Source organism: Budorcas taxicolor, chromosome 5, assembly GCF_023091745.1.
Source record: "Budorcas taxicolor isolate Tak-1 chromosome 5, Takin1.1, whole genome shotgun sequence".
NCBI lineage: Eukaryota > Metazoa > Chordata > Mammalia > Artiodactyla > Bovidae > Budorcas > Budorcas taxicolor.
The window spans coordinates 10,158,030-10,178,897 of NC_068914.1; the positions used below are offsets into that span (position 1 = coordinate 10,158,030).

At 49.1% G+C, this 20,868-nt stretch overlaps 1 protein-coding gene across 4 annotated transcripts; it reads right to left on the reverse strand.

The window, feature by feature from the left end:
• Positions 1 to 1,218: 1,218 nt before the first annotated feature.
• PRXL2A (peroxiredoxin like 2A) lies at positions 1,219 to 19,915 on the reverse strand. 4 transcript variants are annotated; one of them, XM_052640282.1, is made up of 7 exons: positions 19,761 to 19,894; positions 13,743 to 13,914; positions 9,332 to 9,494; positions 7,204 to 7,295; positions 6,419 to 6,559; positions 5,691 to 5,855; positions 1,219 to 1,995 (listed from the first exon to the last, which is right to left on the reverse strand). In XM_052640282.1, exons 3-7 carry the CDS (start codon positions 9,474 to 9,476, stop codon positions 1,882 to 1,884), a joined length of 657 nt encoding a protein of 218 aa, XP_052496242.1. In that variant the 5' UTR covers positions 9,477 to 9,494; positions 13,743 to 13,914; positions 19,761 to 19,894; the 3' UTR covers positions 1,219 to 1,881. The 4 variants fall into 4 exon arrangements, with proteins under 4 accessions (XP_052496242.1, XP_052496240.1, XP_052496243.1 ...); XM_052640280.1 differs by lacking the exon at positions 13,743 to 13,914 and adding an exon at positions 11,696 to 11,812 and having other exon boundaries at positions 9,332 to 9,511; positions 19,761 to 19,893; XM_052640283.1 differs by lacking the exon at positions 13,743 to 13,914 and having other exon boundaries at positions 19,761 to 19,915.
• Between the last annotated feature and the right edge of the window lie 953 nt (positions 19,916 to 20,868).

Below are 20,868 nucleotides of genomic sequence, written 5' to 3' on the forward strand. Positions count from 1 at the left end.
ACAGCCACCACTATAAGTCAGACCCAGTCCTGGCCTTAGTCCTGAACTAGCCACCCCTTCTCACTGTATGCTCAGTGCAGACATGCCTACCTTCCCAGCTTTACGTCCACCCTCCATCTTCATTTCTTGCTTTCCCGGATAAACACGGACTCCCTTCCTCCTGGCCAGTTTGGCCCCTTGGGTAAATTCAGTAGTTCCCCCTTATCCATGGTTTTGCTTTCCACCCTTTCAGCTGCCTGAAGTCAACTGCCCTCTGAAAATATTAAATGGAAAATTCCAGAAAAAAAAAATCTGGTTTTAAATTGCACACCATTCTGAGTAGCATGATGAAATCTTGCGCTGCCCCGCTGTCCTGCGTGGGATCCACAAGCATCAGCATCATCTGCTTCTGGCATCCAAACACCAACACTCATAGCTCAGTGATCCAGGACCACCTGAAGCAGACAGATGATCCTCCTTCTTACTTACTGTCAGGCCAGCAGTCATCTGACCCTACAATGCCTACGTCATTCACCTCACTTCATCTCAGCACATACCATCTCACAGCATCACAAGGAGGATAAGGATAGTACATTAAGATACTCTGAGAGAGACCACAGTCACGTTAACTTTTATCACAGTATAATTTTTCTATTATTGTTTTTAATCTCTTGTCTAATTTATACTTTATAATAGGTATGCATGTATAGGAAAAAACACAGTATACATAGGGTTCAGTGTCTCCCATGTTTTCAGGCATCCAGAGGGGTTCTTGGAACATATACATGTAGAGGGGGACCACTGTACTCCTCTGGACTCCCGTCCCTGCCTTCCTGCTCCTGGGGGTTTGGTGCCCTGAGCAGACTCTCTAGGGCAGAGTCCCCTTCAGGCTCCTGTGGACATCATACTTACTCACACGACAAAATTTCAAACATAACACACTAATGAATTAAGTTACATTTCATCTTCCCTGTCCTTTTTTCCCCTTCGGTTACCAAATTAGGCTAAAAGACCATCAACAAGAAAGCAACTACCAATTTTAAATGCCAAGTCATTTCTCTAGAAAAGACAGCACAATCACTCACGTGAATGACAGGATGAACTTTTCTGGTCATTTGGAAATCTCTCAGATCATTAGAACGAGAGGAACTCCATTACCAACCATACCCCATATACATGCAGAGTACTGATTTTTCACATTCAGTGTCTTTGACACCAATGATTTAATAAATTCAGCCATTACTGTGGTAAATATTTTTATTGTTAGTTTTATCAGAAATGTGTATATATGGACAATTTTTGATGCTTAATTTTATTAGAACCAGAACCATGCTTTCTAGAAGATCGTTCCTTCTAGAAAATCAAATTTCCAAGATTAGAGTGGAAGACAATGAGAAAATAGATTTCACTTTATTATTTACCTTTATCAAGTCATCCAAAGCACATCAATTCATTTATGTATTACTTTAACATTATAAATCATTCACTATTACTGTGAAAACATGAGCCAAAAACCTTGCATCTTTAATCTTCAAGTCAATCATCAACTTTTCTAAGATTTTTAAAGACATGAAAAATCATTTCAAATAATAGCACTCAAACACCATGTACATTTGTGATGAGGTGTAACAGTCAACTTTAAGCCTCAGATTTCCCAGGTTTTAGCTGAAATAAGCCTTATTAGCTTCTTAGATTTTTATCAGTCTTGTTTGGGGGCTTATTAGACCTATTTTGCCTTATGAGACCTACACAGAGTACAATATTAAAATATGTTAATGGTCTATACTGAGAATATGGCATAAATGGGTTTATAACTCCTTAGGGACAGCAGTGGAACCACGACGCATCCTGCAAGCACAGGCGAGAGCCCTAGTCATCCCTGAGCTGGGCAGTTTCACACAGTCATTGTTTCTCTGAGGCCGAAGTCTGTGGTCTGATTTTCCTAGCAGCTTCCAGAACAGAAGTCAGGTTTACTTTGTCTCCAAATTCTTTTTCTCGGTGCTCAAGAAGGATGCCCTAAAAGGAAACAAGTGGCTGCGTCAGGCCTGCCTTTGAGAAACTCATGGTACAGACTCTGAGTGCCAGCTGTCCGTTAAGCCCTATGCTTGGGAGCAGAGGTCCAAATCAGGCTGGGCTCTGCCCTTGAGAAGTGCAGGCTTTTGGGGAAGGTGGATCAGGAAGGCTCCCTCGAAATAATCTGGACTCTACATGCAGCACTTTGGGAACAGAAGTCAGGAGTGATTAATGTAACAGGGCGATCAAGGACGGCTTCAGAGACAGTACAACGTGGACGGTGAAGGGAGAGGTGCAGGTAAAAGGACATCCCAGGCAGCAGAGCACAGGAGCTTGCCCAGAAAAGCCTGCCGGTATGGAAGTGGACTCCGCGGTCAGACTTTGATGGGCACTCAATGACGACCTGAAAAGGGTGACCCTCTCTCCAGCTTACCTACGAGTCTTAGTGCATTTAGTGAAGCATAATGCACTAAGACATAGTATGCCCCAAAGTACCCTAAAGTGGTAAAATAGATAAAATAATATGCTTGAGATCAGCATCAAGCAATCCTTGTTAGAGAGTTCTCTGAAACATGATAAATTAAACTCAAACTGAATTTGAAAAGTAAACACTGTAAACATGTTCTTTGTACGATTATTTGTAAAGACTTTTAAAAAAAAGTACCACCACCCTGTGGGAAGGGTGATCTTCCACTACAGGGAAGGACATCAGGAAATTAAATTATATTTACTTGCTCATCAGAGTAGTTTGCAGACATTAGAAACACTGAGGAAGAACATATGATGACATGAGGAAATGTTCATGATATATCGTTAAGTTTAAAAAGAAGATCTAATTTAGTAAGATATCATTTTCTATAAAAAATAAAAGGCCCCTCAGTTCAGCTCTGTTTTAACAAGTTGACCCTGTTAACTGAGCTCTCCCCACCTCCATTTTCATATTTCCTACGTTGAAAGTGCATTATTTTAAAAGTATGCTTTAAAGTGGAGAAGGCAATGGCGACCCACTCCAGTACTCTTGCCTGGAAAATCCCATGGACAGAGGAGCCCGGTAGGCTGCCATTTATGGGGTCGCACAGAGTCAGATACGACTGAAGTGACTTAGCAACAGCAGCATGCTTTAAAGATTATTACAAAGAAAATTCCTACTGAGTGGCACTTGGCACAGTGGAACTGCAAAAATTCTGCTCTCAAGAAACACGGAGGTGAGTCCTGAAGCTGGGCCAGCCTGGTCAACCTTCCACCAGGAAGGAAGAAGGCAGGAGCTCCAGGGACACCAACAAAGTCAAACACCACACCCAGAAACATCAGAGTGAGCCAGCCAGGCTTAGGGAGCCTGTGAGCACCAGGTGAGTCACTGCCAGGCAAGAGGAGGCTGGCAGGGGAGCCGGGCCCTGCCCTGGGGCTGAGAGAGGCAGAGATAGGAAGAGAAGGAATCCTAGGAGTCCAGAGTGGGGAGAGGCTGAAGGATCCTAAGGAAGTGACCTGCCCAAGTGCAAGGGTACCTGGAAGGGATCTTTGGGAACCATCTGCAAGAGGAGCTATGGGCAAGGGAAGGGTGACGTCTCTGCAGCAGGAGAGATTCATTTCCTCTGTAGCACATACTAGCTGTGTATCTTTGGCTGAGTTATTTCATAGGCCCGTTCTCTTACATGTAGATGGGAATAAAAATACTGACTACCCCAGGCTGGCTGCAGGGAAGACATGAGATCATGTAGATGGGCATCTGGCACAAGGCAGGTACTCACTGGCAGTCCCTGGCACGAAGACACGTTGATACATTTACCAGAAAGGTAGCAAATAGGTTAATGTTAGACCAGACGCCAGATCATGCTAGATTCTCAGACAAGCAATTGCAGATACCCAAGGTTTAAAAGAAAAAGACTTGAAATACAGCTTAAAATTGAACGCTTTCTGGACAAATATCGTCTGACATCCCTTATGTGGAATCTAAAAAGAAACGATACAAAGGAACTTACCAAACAGAAAGAGACTCATAGATTTAGAGAATGAACTTACGGTTGTGCAGGTAGGGGGGTGGGTGGAAGGGATAATTAGGGAGTTTGGGATCAACATGCACACACTGATACATTTAAAATGGATAACCAACAAGGACCTACTGTATAGCATATGGAACTCTGCTCATTGTTATGTGGTAGCCTGGATGGATGGGGAGTTTGGGGGAGAATGTATGTGTGTATGTATAGCTGAATCCTTTTGCTGTTCACCTGAAACTATTAATATCACAACCCTGTTTGTTCATGCTTTCAAACTGTGGTGTTGGGGAAGACTCTTGAGAGTCCCTTGGAATGCAAGATCAAACCAGTCAATCCTAAAGGAAATCAATCCTGAATATTCACTGGAAGGACTGATGCTGAAGCTGAAGCTCCAATACTTTGGACACCTGATCCGAAGAGCCCACTCATAAAGATTGAAGGCAGGAGGAGAAGGGGACGACAGAGAATGAGATGATTGGATGGCATCTCCGACTCAATGGACATGGGTTTGAGCAAGCTCTGGGAAATGGTGAAGGACAGAGAGGCCTGGTGTGCTGGAGTCCATGTAGTCACAGAGAGTCTGACACGACTGAGCAACTGAACAACAACTGTTAATCAGTTACACCCCAATACAAAATATAAAGTTATTTTTTAAAAAAACTGACAGCTTTCTGTTCCCACTAGCTTATTCTTCCCTACCTGGTAAAAGTATGCAGTTAGCAATGTCAGTAGGGATCTCTACCATGAAGACCAACCCTATCTTTCTGGCTGTGCCACGAGGCTTGCAGGATCTTAAGTTCCCCAACTAGGGACTGAACCTGTTTCCCCTGCAGTGGAAATACTGACTCCTAACCACTGGACTGTCAGGGAATTCCCAACCCTGTCTTTTTTACAGATGAGCCCAAGTATTAATGTCATGCCTGAAGTTGGCAAGACAGGCCTAGAGGTTTAGAAGTCAGACCCTGAGTCTCTGGGTCCTCCTGCCAGGCCCTCAAGCTGGCACCCACTGAACTCTGTCCTAGCTCTGTACACACTCGGCCTCTGCTGGCACTGCCCTGAGTCTGACATGGAACATCTACGCACCACCTCCTTGGCCCACAGAGTCCTCATCTCTCTGCACCTTCTCCCCTAGGCCCCTGTTTTGCATCCCCACGACTGGGACCCAAGCCAGAGTGTACAGAGAATTGTGCCCTGCCACCAGGACCCCCATGCAGAAAGCACCCCTCCCACCACAGCTCCCAGCTGCTCCCCCAACGAGGTCTGTTTCAATTCCTTCTCATCACTTTACTATCCATTCTCAATGACAGAGAACACTGCAAGGGAGTACATTTTTCACAGAATAAAGACTTTGCTTTTGTTCTAATGTGGAAAACAAAACTCAACATCAGAAAACCTGGGTCCAGGCCTCCACAGTGCCGCTGAGGAGCTGTCCTCCTCGGTGCGCTCACTCGCCCGTCTCACAGGTTACTCACCTGCAAGGTTCACTATGTTGTGATGTTACTGTGACGGGAGGGGGCTCCCGTGTGAGGCGCCGAGAGAGCAGGAGGGCGATACAGAACTACTTACCCCGCTTCCCCGTCCTCATGCTCCCTGGCTTTCTGGAAGGAAGGCTGGGAAACTCCGATTAGGGAAAATCACCCTCCCACCAACAGATCCCACCAACCAAATCACCCTCCCTCCAAGTGAATGCTAGGAATTTACCTGCTTTCCTGGTCCCATCACAAAGACTCCCCCAAGGATGAAGCCCTCGCCATCCAGGTTTCCAGAAAAGCCTCCATTCCAGGCCCGGAAGAAGTTTTGCCAGACGCCCAGACGGACAAATCCCATGAACACCATCTTCCGTTTTTGTGGGCCATAGAACTTTTTCTGCAGGATTGAGGAAGACAGATCCCGTGTGAGTAGCCTGTATGCCTGCCTTCCTGCCTTCTGCTGGTTCACACCCTCCACCACGTGACACACACACAGCTCCCGCCCAAGAGCGCTCTAAACTGCCCAGGACCAAACAGAACCCTGCAGCTTGCAACTCTGACTCTAATCTCTTGCTACAGACGTACAGGCTTCTTGGGCCCAACCAAGTGATAACAGTCCTACACTCTGCAGAGGGGAGTGTAGGGGAAAGAATAAGGGCATAGTGAATTACGGAACAGGGGCTGGTGCTGGGCAACCCCTACAGGGTGGGGGACCCAGTGGAGCTTTTAGCTATTTTCAAGGCTCCCATTCCCAGGTCACAAGTCAGGAAGGGCTCAAGTAAAATCTGAAAGACAGTTTTAAAGTTTTTTTTTCCACTCGTGCTCTGCTCAGAGGGCTGGGGGCAGCTGAAAGGGAGGCCAACTTCAGCTCCTGGCCAGACAGGCGTGGAGCCACCAAACTCTTCATGCATGAGCACCATTCCCAGCAGTCTGTGTCTGACTGGTTCACACCACACATACCTTTTCATCCAGGAAGATTTCTCCTTTGAAATAAGGCTGGAAGTCCTTAACTTCATTCTTGATGTGCTCCTTTACCACTGCGTAGAGGGGGACGCCCAGCTCGTCCAACCTGGGCTTCAGGGAGGACAAATCTGCAGCCTCCTGCAGAAAAATGGAAAGGTAAGGGGCACAAACTCCTGGGACTCTGTGGCCAGCCAACACCATCTCCTACAGGCCCAGAGTGTAGGAAAGACAAATGCACCAAACACAGGAGAACAGACTCTCACGCCCACTGTACTCACACGATCAGCAAGACTGAAATCCCCGAGTTTCGGATCCACGGCTGAGGGAGGCAGCAGAGTCACTACCTCCAGCCCTTGGCCATCCAGCAGGAATGCCAGCGGCTCCCCAAGAAGGAGACAGGTGGGTCTAGTCTAAAAGTGTGGCCATGCTTCCCTAGGGGCCAAGGCTGCACCATAGATGAGGCTGCCCACATCTGTACCAGTGACAATCCAGACACCTCATTTCAGTAAGCAAAGCACTGTGCTGAACATCAGGAACATGGGAATTGGAGCTGGTACAGGACAGAGTACAAGGCTAACAGGCCTTGGGATTACCAAAGGAAAGTCGAGTATGGTGCTAATCCTAGGATAAGGTGAGTTCTTACATGAAGAGAAGCAGAGAATTAGACCCAAAAAAAACCTGGAATAAATAACAGACTGTGCCAGTGTTGGTCCTGGCTGGAAATGCCCCAGTCCTCATTTGCTAGGATCCCTTCCTATGAAAAGGTCCTCAAATGCACTCACCTCCCGACAGAGGAAGCAGCCTGGCCTCCGCACAGCCATAATCACAGCTCCATTCTTCTCCCAGAGCGCCTTAGCTTTAAAAGTTACTGCATCTGAGGAGAAGAAAAGAGAATTCAGTATCATTTCCTCTCGCCTGCCGCCAACCTCTAAGCACCTCATAAACAGCACCAGGCCTAACAGAGGACCTGGAAACGTACTTCACACGTTGAGGAAAAAATCAAACAGGAAACACAGACAGGCAATACTCATCTTTCGGAGGAAAATGAATCTCGTGTAAGATTCATTCCTACTCCCGAACCAGAAGCCCCCTGCCCCATAAAAATCTGGTTGTGAACTTGAATATCCCAAACTGGAATATTTCTGGAAAAGTAGTGTATTCCTTTGCTGGTCTCGGTGGACCTTGTAACAATGCTTTAGGGCTAATACATGGCCAAAACTTGAACAAGATCTTGCACTTGGCCAAGAAAATGCCAACTCTTAAGGATTTAAAGAAATTAAATCAACTGAAAGTTTTTTAAAAAATTTAACCTCAATATGTTAACTCCAGTGTTATCCACAGGAGAGGGTAGAAAATGCCCAACAAGGAGATGCTTTGGGTAGCAGAGCGGTACAGCTCAAGCCTGGCTCTGTTCTGACGGAGTCGCATCTAGGTGTGAGCCCAGGCAGGCTATGTCTCCTCCTTGAATCTTCCTTTCCCTATCTGTAAATGCAGATGCCTAGCAGCTCCACTTTGGGCTGCAGGGAGTATTAAAACATGGATATGAAAGAGCTCACTGCAGCATCTGTAATAGAGTCAGTGAGGGCTGAGTAAGCACTATCCCTTATTATTTCAGTGAGGAATCCATGTGGCTGTGAAATGTTACCTAGGAAAATAAAGGTGGGAGAGGGTTGAAATCAAATCATAAGGGAAATTCTGGGTTGAACACAGTGAAACAGAGCTCTCCGTCTGTACGGCTTCTTAGTCCCTTACCAAGGGAACCTACATCAGAAATCTGCAATCACAGTTCCTGCCTTCCCTTCACAAGCTTCCTCACTTAGTGAACAGAACTGATGGTCTCCCTTTGAGGGGTCCACCTGGAGACCACCCAGTCAGTGAGCCCCGACCTGCAGCTAACTCTCATGCCCACTGAACCCACAGTATGGGCATGACTGAAACCCCGAGCTTCAGGTCCAAGGCCAAGAGCACAGGAAGGCAGCTGAGTCATCACATGTGGCTCTCAGCCATCCAGTAGGGCCTCCAGTGGGCTCCCCAAGAAGAGGGAGACAGGCGGGTCTATTCTAAAAATGTGACTGTGCTTCCCCGGGTGCCGTGGCTGCACCACAGGTGAGGCTGCCCACATCTGTACCAGTGACAATTCAGGTACCTCATTTCAGTATGCAAAGCCCTGTGCTCACATCAGGAATCTGGAATTGGACACACAATATTTCTCAAATTTATTGGACTCAGGAGCTCCTGTTTGAAGAGCCATGCCTGTGAGCATGTTAAGTCACTTCAGTCGTGTCTGACTCTTTGCAACCCTATGGACTGTAGCCCACCAGGCTCCTCTGTCCATGGGATTCTCCAGGCAAGAATGCTGGAGTGAGCTGTCATGCCCTCCTCCAGGGGATCTTCCCAACCCAAGGATCAAACCACGTCTCATGTCTCCTGCATTAGCAGGTGGATTCTTTACCACTAGCAGCACCTGGGAGGCCCCAGGTGCCTTGAATTCCTCAGGACACACTCTGGAAGGTTTGGCTGAGTTGACTGTGGTGTAGTGTTACTAAATATTACGGAACAATCATCATTACATTTAGAGAGACAACATGAGAAAGTGAACAATGCTTTTGATAAGAAAAAGCTAAACTGTAAAAGAAATCATGTACACGGAGATCACAACTACATATTGCAGCATGTACACCTGGAAAAGAATGTTCAAAAATTAAAAAGATCATTGTGTTAGGGTAATGGTAATTTAAATTTTAAATTATCAGCAATTTAAAAAGTGTTATTAAATTAAAATTTTTCTAATGTTACACTGCCTTCTTAGTGAAAATAAAAAGAAGGAACGACCTTAGAGAGAAAAAAAATAAGTAGGCCTGCATCCCAGTGCCCTGGAAAAGTACTGACGCTGGTGGGGTCACCACTTACCCTTCTCCATTGTTTTCAGGTCTATGTCCTCCAGATACTCCAATGCTGCTTTCTGGGGCTTGGCCAGAAACATGTCTGTGTTGGCCAGGAGCAGAGCCAAGGCAGCGACTCCTATGGCCCCCGCACCGATGGACCACATTCCCATGCTGAAGAAACTGGGATCCTGGAGGAAAGACATTTCTGGGGATTGAGAGGAAGGAAGAAGATGTTACTGCTCCCACAGGACAACTGTAACCTGATCTCTGGGACAGGGCTCCCGCTGGAGAGCTAAGCAGGGTGCCAGAGGCCAAGGGAGGGGGAGCTGCAGCGTCAGAGATGGGACTGGACAAGGGCTGCTCTCAAGGGACCTGCCACCATGGGAGCCTGGGGGCTTACGATGGACACATGGAGGTTCCTGCCCCAGGGAGCTCACTTCCAGGTCAGGAGCCAGACAAGTGACAGCCTCTCTTGCTGCTCCCTCTCCCACGCCCAAAGCTGTCACCTCCTGGTCTGATGGTGTTCCTCCAGGCTGCAACCCCCAGCACTTCCCGCCCTCCTCCTCAATGCCTGTCAATGCCTTCTGTCCAGGAGTCACAGCTCCCACCTCCCTGGGGAGGGAGCAGCTTCTTCTGTAATTAGATTACTGAGAGTGCCAATCCCCCTGTTGTTACCCTATCCTTCCTCCTCACTGTGAACCCCTCCGACACAGAGAGACCAGTCCTCCTATTTCATCCAGCCCCCAACAGTGCCCAGCAGGGCCTCACTCAAGGCAGACAGGCAATCTGAGTATATTTCTCCCAACTGAGAAGACCTTTAAAACAGGCTCAAAGTGAAAACAAGCAAATAACAAAAAAGGACCATTACATAAAACCATAGTTGACAACAAAGCGAATGTCCTCTAAATATCTACCACTTACTATATAGTTTAATAGAGACGGCTACTATTAATCTGACATTTCCCCGTGAACAGAACTACACAGATGTCTGCTGAAGGAACGGGGTCAGAGTCTGCGAGAGTAGGCATTGTGTAAGAAAAAAGCATGGTGCTGGGAGGGTTCTGTTTCAGAGGGCTGGGCAACAGGATGTCTGTGTCAGGCATGGGGCTCGGTGGTTGAAATGGAGGCACAGGCAGGTCCTGTGGAATCTAGCCTCATCCTCAGCTCGTGCTCAGGGGCTGCACTAGGGCTTCCTCTAGTTGAGAAGCCTTGTGCTTCTGGGTGCAAGCTCCTCGAAGCAACCCACCTCTATAAGAGTGGCAGATCCCCTATCCAGCCTTCTTTTCCTGACAACCACTTACAGCATCTGTCTTTCCATTTGGCCCACTGGCCATCCTAGGATCTGACTTGCACTGGAGCCTTCCTCCCTAAGTATCAGCATGACTCTCTTTGCTAGGATCACTGGGCAACGTCCTGGGGTGTGTATCTATGTGTCTGTGTTACCGTGGCCCACCTGACCTCATCCCTCCTAACCAAAGACTTGAGTCCTCCTGCAAGACTCTACTCAGGAGAGGACTTCTCCAAAGGTTTAAGCAAAGGCCCAGAAATTTGTGCATCACAGCCAAAGGAGGGGGCGGGGAGGGATCCACTGCCAAGAGGTGAGGTTGGGAATAACTTGGTAGTGATGGTTTTGGGCAGAAAAGGTAGGCCAGACTAGCGTTTAGGCCAGCCTGTGAAGTTCAGACTTGAGTTCAGACATAAAAGGGGACTTTCAGGCAGTTGGGTGTGGGGTGTGAACTTGGAATAACCAATGAAAATAGCCTTTAAGAGGAATCTGGCATCTGTACCAGAGGGAAGAGGAAAAAGAAGGGGAGGCTGTATGTGTCTATTGTGTGTGTGTTGGGGAAGGGATCGAGCGAGCTGGGAGAGAAGCACATCCTATAACCTCAAAATGCGCTCTCATGGGCTGGCAGCATTGGCACCAGGGAGAACTGCAGAATTTCCAATCTTACCTCAGAACTAAGGAATCAAAACCTGCATCTTCATCAGATCTGGCAGACAACTCACAAGCACATTGGAGTGTGAGACGCATTGTCTTAAAGCAAAGAATTCAGGTTTTGTGCTTGGCTGGACATAAGCCACAAAGTGCAGCTATGAAGGCAGGCTGGCCTTGGAGAGCTGGGCCTTCCTCAAGGGCCAGCTTCAGTTCCCTCAGTTCACTGTGGGAGGGCAGCCACAGTGGCAATGAGAGTCAAAAGCCAGGACACGTCTCCACGCCTCTGCCCAGAATGTCCTACCGCATTCATTCTGTCCTTTTAAGACTCAAACCCCTCTTCAGAGGCTTTCCTGGATGCTCCGCTTATCCCCACTTTCCCTCTAGAGGGGATTATTCTCCCCAGCCTGCATCCACATTGCACCACGATCCCTCTGATGTGTTCAACACACTCACTTGGACCTGTTTTCAAGTTGTCTCTCCTTTGACTCTGTTCCTCAATTTATCTCTGAATTCCCGGTGGACAGCACAGGGCCTGTTTGTGGTCCACAGTGGGTTTTTCATAAACGTGTGCTGAAATGAATTTGACAAGATTGAGTGATGGAAATGGTAATTTATGGACGACCAAAGCACTTGGGCCAAGCAGGAAAGAACGTTCCACAGGCTGACTTCCAATTTATTTTTTACGTGGCAAAGTTATACATTACTGGATTATGGTTCATAGAACAATCAGGGGGAAAACCACAGCTCTCACCCACCTGCTATAAACAGGAGATTCTCCAGAGCGTGGTACAATTTCTGTACCTTGACGTATTTCCAAAGCCTCCCTGGACTCCTGATAAGTGTGTATGACTCAGATCCACACGGTACGGTCTCTGATCACAGATGTGATACCATTTCTGCGTCAGCTCACAAAGGCCAGCTTACACCTACCCTTCCAAAGGACTCGCTTCAATTCCTGGGACACAGCATTGCATTTTGGGAAGCCCGGGGACGCTCACAGTCAGCTCTGCATGCTTTTAACACACCACTGAGTTTCCTGGAGACAAACAGGCTCCATCTCTCCCCTGCCCATCAGTCATCACTGAGCCTGTTTGCTCCCGAGTACAAGGGAATCAGGCTCAAACAGACTCAACATTTATTTCCAAACATTTATTCAGCACTGATCTGTTTAATAAGTGGCAATTTGGGAATTTTAACTAAATGATAAACAGTCCTCTAGGAGCTACAGGCCTAGTACACCGGTAACAGGGTGGAAAGGTGAGGGGAAAAAAAAAAGGTGAGAGACAACACCTCAGGCAAGGTATCAACACCGGGCTAGGGCAGAGCAGGGAGGAAAACGCTTCTGTCTGGTCGGGGTAGCCACAGAAGCACCTAGAAGGAAGTGGCTTTGGAGAGACTCAGAGAGCAGGATGGAAGAGCTAGGCCAGGCTGGGGCTCAATAAGCCTGGGAAACAGCAGACTGGCTGGGTGTGTATATCCTACAGGCCCCTGACGCGCTACCTCAAGTTCATGAGCTGGAACACAAGACATGGGCTTCAAAACTCCCAGGAGCTTTGTTCAGCACCCCATCCGCACCTCTAGCTGTGATCCAGAAAGCGTGAGCACAGAGTCACCCCTTTGGGGAGCTCCGCCCTCAACCTCAGGCCCCGAAGAACTAAGATGTGAGAGTGTTATCAGCACCAGAGGGGAGAGGCGGGCCTCTCCACAAACATATGCTCCCAGTGGGCCTCTAGCAGCTGGCCCTTCTGCCAGAGGGAAGTAGTGAAAATTGACTTCTACCTAGAGAGTGTATAGATTCACCTCCCAGCCAAGCGCCCCTAAGTTGCAAAACAATTCCCAACCCAACAAGCCTTGGAGCATGTGCCATGAATAACCTGAATCACAGCTATTTCCACTCACACACAAAAAGCCTGGAGGCAGAGAGAAGCTTAATATCTGCATGGAACAATGCCTAATCACATGAACCCTAAGGCTACTAACTGGAGAGAGGGGGTGGCCGGTAAAGCAGCACTTACTTAGTCCCACCCAAAATGAGTGCCTCGATTTCACTCTCTCCAGTCTTCCGATGCACATAGTCTCCCATGATGCAGCTGACAACACTCAAGTTTAGAGAAGTTCAGTACCTTCTTCCAGTCACAGAGCTAGCAGGCAGCAGTACTGTCTCCTGGATTGAGACCACTAAGACCCCAAATCTTTCTACTACCCAGGCCTCTCAAAGCGCTCACTGGTGGGGTTTCTGGAGGTCAAGGGGCCTGGTATCTTTTGTCTTAGAATTTTAAAAGATCAACTTATTTTTTCATTCATTACATACAGTCAAACAACATGTTGAAAGGAAATTCACCATGTGACAGAGGTCTCTTCTCTTTCCTCCCCTCTCTATGCCCCTTCTGTTAAGGAAAGGGTCAGTGCTTCTCTGAAAGATAATAGCGAGGCTGTTTACAGAAGAGCCGGCCCCCACCTGACACCACCACAGTATTCGGTTGCCCACTGTGGGACTTACCTGGTCCGGGCTCTCCCACAGGAGAAGGTGAAGCCTGATAAGACCACAAACAACAGCTGGGGCGGCTCAGAGTGGCAGCGCCGGGCTGGGATGTGCGTCGGGGCAGGAGACACAGCCGGGCTCCTGAGGCCCTGCTGGCTTGATCCCTCCCCCAGCCTCCTTTTCCTCAACTCTAAAATGAGGGGGTTGGACAAGGTGAATGGCAAAGCTTCTAAAACACCTAGTGACATCGCAAGATTCTTTCAGGAACAGCTCACTTTGGAGCCTGTGCATTCTGGGTTCCTGATCATAACCCTACCTTCACCCGCCTCCCGTCTCAAGTTCAGAGTATTTCTTCCCCGATGCCCAGAGCTTCACAAGGCACCTCCCCTCAAACACATATGGTCCCGTATACCCAACCTTTCAAACCTGGGAACCAGGCACTCACCATCCGCAGTGTGCACACCCCGGCTCCTGCTGACCCACTAGGAGTAGGCAGGGAGCAGGCGGCAGGGGAGGGCTGGAGGCGGGGCTCTGGAGTCCCGCCTTTGGCCCTAAGCTCGCTCACTCCATAGGCAGGACCAGGCCACCCAGAAACCCTGGGGCACCTTCAGCTGCCAATAGTCAATCTCCAGAAAACATCAATATGGACAGCTGCCAAGACCCCCTAGTCCTTCAAAATGCTGAGCAAATGTTGAGTCATTTGCAGTCATGCAGATTATAACATTTATCAAGTGCCAGCAGACTCCCTCTCTGCTTTCTGGAGCAGGCTAGTGAAGCAAAGTCCTTAACGCAGCCCTTAACGCAGTCCTGGGGTCACAGTAACTGAAATAAAAGATGTCCCTTTCTCCATGGCTGCTTGTGTAACAAACAAGCCTGACTCCACGCTGGATCTATTCCTTCAGCTCTAACCCTTGTGCTCTGCGCTTAGTCAGCTGGTACTTACTGCACCTTTGTGAAAGAACATTGCCTAGAGCCTGAAATACACATGAAAATGTGTTCTCAAGGCTTTGATCTTTAAAAAGTTGCAGAACAGAAAATAACAATTGTCCTGTTGATGGTTTACAGGAACACTGTGACCAGACCTACTCTGACAGCTGCAAGAACAAAGAATACCTGCATCAAGAAATGTGCAAAAATCAGCCACGTCCCCTCCCCTTTCCATATAAAAGAAGCCCGAATTCTAACTCAGTAACATGATTCTTTGCGACACCAGTCCGCTGTCTTCTTGGCCTAGTGGCTTTCTGAATAAAATCGCTATTCTTTCCCCTGACACCCTGTCTCTCGATTTACTGGCCTGTTGTGCGATGAGCAGTGCAAGTTAGGCAGACAGCTTCATCCTCCCCGCCACACCACTGAGGCCGCTTACCCACTGTCTCTTCTTCACCTCCCTCTGCCTTCTCTTCTTTTCCAGCCACTTCGAGATACCTCGAAACCCACACTCCGTGCCTCAGTGACCTCACCTATGGCCAGTGCTTCACCCACCACCTTGGGATTGACTTCCATGTTCCATGTGCTGCTCTGGACGCGAAGTTTCCACTTGAGAGTTCTATAGTTTATCTCTGTGACCAAAAGCTGACATCCACTAAAGTCAGTTTCTCTTTCAGAGTTTCTTTCCCCCGGCTCAGTGGATGACACAAGCATGGAGCCGACTGTGCAAGCCAGAAACTGAGAGTTGCATTTTCTTCTTCATTCTCCCTCATCAGCCACACAAAATCAGTCTGGAAGCTCTGTCCCTCCTATGCAATGGGCTCAGTTCCTGCCCTCTTCTCACCTTCATTGCTGCCGTCCAGAGGGAAGCCCCTGTTACTCTGCACCTGGCCTCAGTAACGACAGATCTGAGGTTGGCTGGCTCCAGGCCCTCTTCTGCTTACTCTCTGTGTAGTAGGCAGATCAACTGTTACACTCCCCACCCGGATCACAGCCTTCCCTTGCTTTCAGGTTATCACTGTAAACAAACTCTGCAACCCACCGCCAGGGCCCTTCACAGTTCAGCTCAGGCCACCATTCTTGCCTCACTCCCAGCCATTTCAGCACCCTCCTTGGTCACTCAGTGTCCAAGGACTATAACATGCCCTGTTAGGCCTCTGCACTGCAGCTCGTGTTGTTATCCAGAACGCCCTCCCCACCCAGGCCAGCTAGGTAAAGGCACAGCACATGTTAACACTTTCTCCCCGGAGCCTTTCCTGAAGGTCTTGACAACTGGCTGCTTCCTCACCTCTGGTCAGACCCCATGCATGTGTGCAAACACACACGTACCTTTTGCACACTGCACAAGCAGATGGACTTCGTGTATTTAGTTATTTACATGTCTATCTACACAATATGGGGGATCAGTCTGAGGGTAGGAGCTGCCATCTTTGTCCATTCCTGCAAATTCAGCATTTAACATAAATCCTGTCAATTACTAGGCATTAAATGTCTGGATGCAATGATCTCAATTTTACCCTTTGAACCCCACAGTGAGGCAGAGTTGAAACTACTTTGTAGCTTGTTTGACCTTAAAGAAAACACCTGAGCCTGGGGCTTAGGTGACCTTAGGTGGGTTCCTAGCTCCTCTGCTCATTGGTAGGGTGATCTGACGCAAGCTGTGAAGACGCTCTGGGCCTGGGTCTCCTCATCCATACACAGGAGGGAACTGACAAATTTATGAGGTTGTCTCAGTTCTGCCATCCAAAGACTCTGAAGTACTGCACGATTGCACCTCCAGGGTTCTGACATCCAGAAAGTTATGGGGACACGTGCCACTACTGCTCCCCTGCTGGGTGTGTACAGCCTCACCCTCCGCTTCCCCAGGCCTCATTCTGCCTGTTCAAGGAGCTGCCTCTGGGCAGGAACTGATAAAAGTCTTACTAAAACAAGGTATCAGCACTGGGTGGGTTAATTCATGCCCAAAACAAGTAGAGACAGCATCATATTCCAAGCATTAAGGGTACACCTGCCCAGCCAAGCCCCACCCAGGGGATCTTCCTACTCAGAATGAGCTGGCTTGAGGCAGAGACAGGGCAGGAGGAAGAAAGGGGTCCTCAGGAAGACAGAAGAAACTAGGAGGCTGGAAAGCTTGCTTCCTCTTCTTTCCTTTGCTCTCGCTAATGCACGTTCCTTCAGAGTTCTAGTTCGGCCTCTCTTTCACTAAGTAAAAGAAGAAATTAAGGCCCAGAGATGGAACCAGCTAGTCCCAGGTCACTTCTGGGGAAGACTAGTTAGTGACTGTGCTGGGTCTCAGGGCTCCCAACTCCCAGTTCATGGCTATTTAGACATGGACACACATGCAGAGGCTGGGACAGTGTGGGGCTCAGGAAAGGGCCCCGTAGGTCCTCAAGCCGGCTCACTAGTCTGAAGAAGCCTGAAAACAAAACTGCTCCTGAACAGAGCCTGGGAAATCATGTGGCTAGAGAGAGCACTAATCTCTCCCAAGTTTAGTGCTTTGCAAGCAGTTTATAATTCAAATGTTTTCTTGAGGGTCACACTGCCCATTCTTGGCTGAGAAGCCATTCTGTACCTCTCCTCCCTACAGTCACAAGGTCCTCTCAATTCTGGATGATAAAAAGATAGCCTCGAAAATGACAATTTAGCAGCCTGGTGTCATGGCACCTAAGGCCCCAGGAGCAATAGGGGATGCACTCCCACCCACCCTTGTCATCAACCACCAGGGAACTAGCCAGGTGCAAGGAGCTCTCACCTACTTGCCTCAGTCTCCAACTTCCTGCTCTGCTCCTTGGGATGACTGTCTCCCAGATGCCAGATTCAAAAAGTTCTGATTAGATGCTGAATGCAGAACAAGACGACATCTCAATTACTGGGAAACTGGCCAGTGTAAGGAATGTGAGGACTGGGAGACATCTTTCCCTCTCATCAGTATCCTGAGGCTTCTCCCAACCCCTGCCCTGCAAAACCCCTGGCCATTCTGCCCTCTGCCTGCATAGCCTCCAGTCTGGGCTCAGTTATATGAGTGTGGATGGGAAGGCAAGCGCAATCCATGAAAGACACTGGGCTTCAGGACAAAAATCCTATTTCTTACTCTTTGATTCTGAGAGTTCACCTTGTCCCTCTGAACCTCAGTGCTTCTTTAAAACAAGGGCACTTTCAGGAAGAAAATATGAGAAGAGCGATGAGGAATGAATTGCCAGACAGCACTATTCTCTTCTTTGCAGGGCTCAGCTTCACTCATTCTCCTACAAAGGCAGGAGATGTGAAGCAGAACAGACACCAAACACTGAACAGCTGCTCCCGCTGTATCAGTGCAGGCCTGCCTCCTGGGCCTAAGCTCTGGGTCTGGAGGGAACCCTGGCTTTTCTCTGGCCCCTCTGCCCACTCTACAGTGCACACTCCAGGCTGCCTTTCTACAGCCCGCCAGCAACAGAAAAGGCAAAGGGCCCTGCCCAGCTGTAATCTCCCTGGGCCAGAGGCTACTGAGCTCAGGGGTGAGGCTGGTTCCCTCCAGACAGTTCTTGCCACACACACCTCAGCAGAGGGGCATTTGGAGTGTTTCTGCTCAACATTTCACAAAAAGGCAAGTACCCAGCTGGCAGGAGAGCTGCCTTATTTCTGGGATACTAACAGATCCTGGGGCTTCAAGCCCCAGAATTCCAGTCCTCACCAGACTTTCCAAGCACTCTTTAAGTGACAGGAGCAGATAAAGTAAGAAATGTCTTCGTTCACCTCAGGAACACTGAGATCTCAAATAAATGGCATGCCTTTATAAAGAAGGGCAAGGTAAGAAGGTTCACACCAAGAATAACTCAAACGTAATTCAAATTGCTGCAAGCTGTAAGAACCTGGACAAGGCTCTGTATCAGTAAAACAGGAACGATTCCCAAATTACAAAAGGTAACCTACAGAGTTACCTTCAGTTCTAGAAGGATTAAATGTATGCATGGTGCTTTGCAAGCTACCTTACAAAGAGTAACAGAATGTGAGGTGTAATTCTTACTCATTTCTAGATTAGTCAGTGATTGCCCCTAAAATGTTGTTTGTACATGTACATGAGATGGAGGGTTCCTAAGGGCTGGATACGTTCCAAGGAGACAGGGTTTCTCATCTGCCTGACTGAGTCAAAACAGGAGCATCCGAGACTTCCCAAGCTGGCTCCCGGACAAGGCTTAGCTAAATAAATCCGAAGTAATTATTTTCTGTTTTTAATCATCTGCCAAGTTCAAATGAAAATACATTAAAAAAAGAAAAAAAGAAAACTAAACGGAGGGGTAGGGAGTTGAGTTGTGGAAACAGCCTCGTGTGCAAAGGAAAAGAAGCCCAGAGTCAGCTGGGGCTGAACCCCAAGGCGGCTTCTGGGCTCTCTGGAGGTGCTGTCTCCCAAAGACCCTGCGCAGGCTGGGCCTTAACCCCCCTCTCCAACTGCTTCAGCTCTGATCCCTGCAACAACTTCGAGGTGTGACTGTCTGATCATCAGTGCCTTGATTTTTCATTACCAGACTTCAGCACAGTGTTTTAAAATCCGTACGGTTGGGCTCTTTTCAAAGTTGCCTTTGTGGGAGGGAGGCAAAACGGGTGCCTCTGAGATAATGAAAAGAGCGAGAAACCGCTACCCCATAAAACACAGAGCCCCACATGACCAGGTTCTTGGCTTCCACCTGCACACTGCCAGCTGGTCCGCCCGCCACCCTCTGGGAAACAACCCCAGGCTCATCCTGGCTCGGCCCCACAGGACAGACGCGCCAGGATAGAGTCCGTTTCTCAGTTCTTTGTTCCAATAATCTAGGCAGACCAGTGCCATCAGCCTCTCAAAGCCTGGGGGCGGTGAAAAGGGTGATTTTTGGCCGAACGGATCAGCGCCGGTCCCGAAACCTGGTTTTCTGACCGCAAACGCTGGGGTTTTTTCGCGGAGCGCGGGGCACTGGGGTGGGAGGGCAGTCTTCCTCCGCGGGAGTGGGGGCCGCCTCGGGCTCAGCAGGTGCGGCCGCAGCCGGCCGGCTCGGAAGCAGCTTCCCGCGGGACCGAAGCTGATCCCCGGGCGGACCTAACGAGTCCGGCATCCAGGGAACCTGCACCCGCCAACTGGCCTCGCTAGCCCCGTCCTACCTCAGTTTCCTCACTTGCCTCCGCAGACGCCACGAGCCTCGCAGAGCCCCAGCGAGCCGCACGTACGACTCTCGCTCCCGGCCTCGCGCCGCCTCTAGCGTACGAGGCCGGGTGGGCTGACTGATAAACCCTCCGGGGCCCCAGGGGTCCCAGGGTGGACCCCGCGCCTGCGCAGGCTCGCGCCTGCGCCGCCGCGCGCGCCACGCCCACGTGACCCGCCCCGCCCACCGCGGCTCAGTGCCTGCCGCGCTGCGGCGCTGTCCCGCACGGCGATCGCGCGTCCAGCCCTGTGTGGCTCTTGAGACGCGCTCTCCTACGGCCCCTCGTTCTCATAGCTCCAGCTTAGCTCAGTCCTTCGCTAGCGGTGACCCTAGACTCCTGACTCATTTGTCAGGAGCGGCTTCTGGAGCAAAAGGAGGCTCTCGACTGCCCTATTTGGATCTGGAAGCCCTGTAGCCCGAGGACAGCCCCTTTCAGTCAGTTCAGTCGCTCCGTCGTGTCGGACTTTTTGCGACCCCATGGGCTGCAGCACGCCAGGCCTCCCTGTCCATCCCCAGCTCCGGGAGTTTACTCAAACTCATGTCCATGGAGTCTGTGATGCTCTCCAACCATCTCATCCTCTGTCTTCCCCTTCTCCTCCTGCCTTCAATCTTTCCCAGCATCAGGGTCTTTTCCAATGAATCAGTTCTTTGCATCGGGTGGCCAAAGTATTAGAGTTTCAGTCCTCACCGTTTTTGAGCAGTTAATTTTTCAAGGCTTTTCTGCCTTTGGGGTTTTTTTCTTTTGTATAGGGAGCGAGAAGCTTTAGGTCGGGCGCACTGTGGTGAGTGTCCCTTCAAGCTTTAGGAGCAAATTCACAATTGCCAGCCTCTGACCCCCATCCCGCAACCTCATTCACCTTCGGAGTGCTGTCTGTTGGGTAGAGGGTGGTGAGTGGCGGCCTGGAGCACTGGCTCCTGGGATGTTGCCAGACTTCACAGATTCTGAAGTCAGGGTCTAGTCTGACCCAAAGGGTTCTTCCATACATTCGTTTACCTGTTATGTGTTAAACGTTCACAATATTTTATAAAAGTCCGCGATTGAGAGAACACCTTTTCAGAGATAGGAC

Bases quoted from the DNA above. Each gene is read 5' to 3' on its own strand.
- PRXL2A (XM_052640281.1), bottom strand. From the start codon at position 9,509: ATGTCTTTCCTCCAGGATCCCAGTTTCTTCAGCATGGGAATGTGGTCC. The intron at 6,560-7,203 runs GTGAGTGCATTT...ATTTTTCTGCAG, and splicing joins GCTGCTTCCTCTGTCGGGAG to GAGGCTGCAGATTTGTCCTC. The intron at 1,996-5,690 runs GTAAATTCCTAG...GTTTCCTTTTAG, and splicing joins TGATGGGACCAGGAAAGCAG to GGCATCCTTCTTGAGCACCG.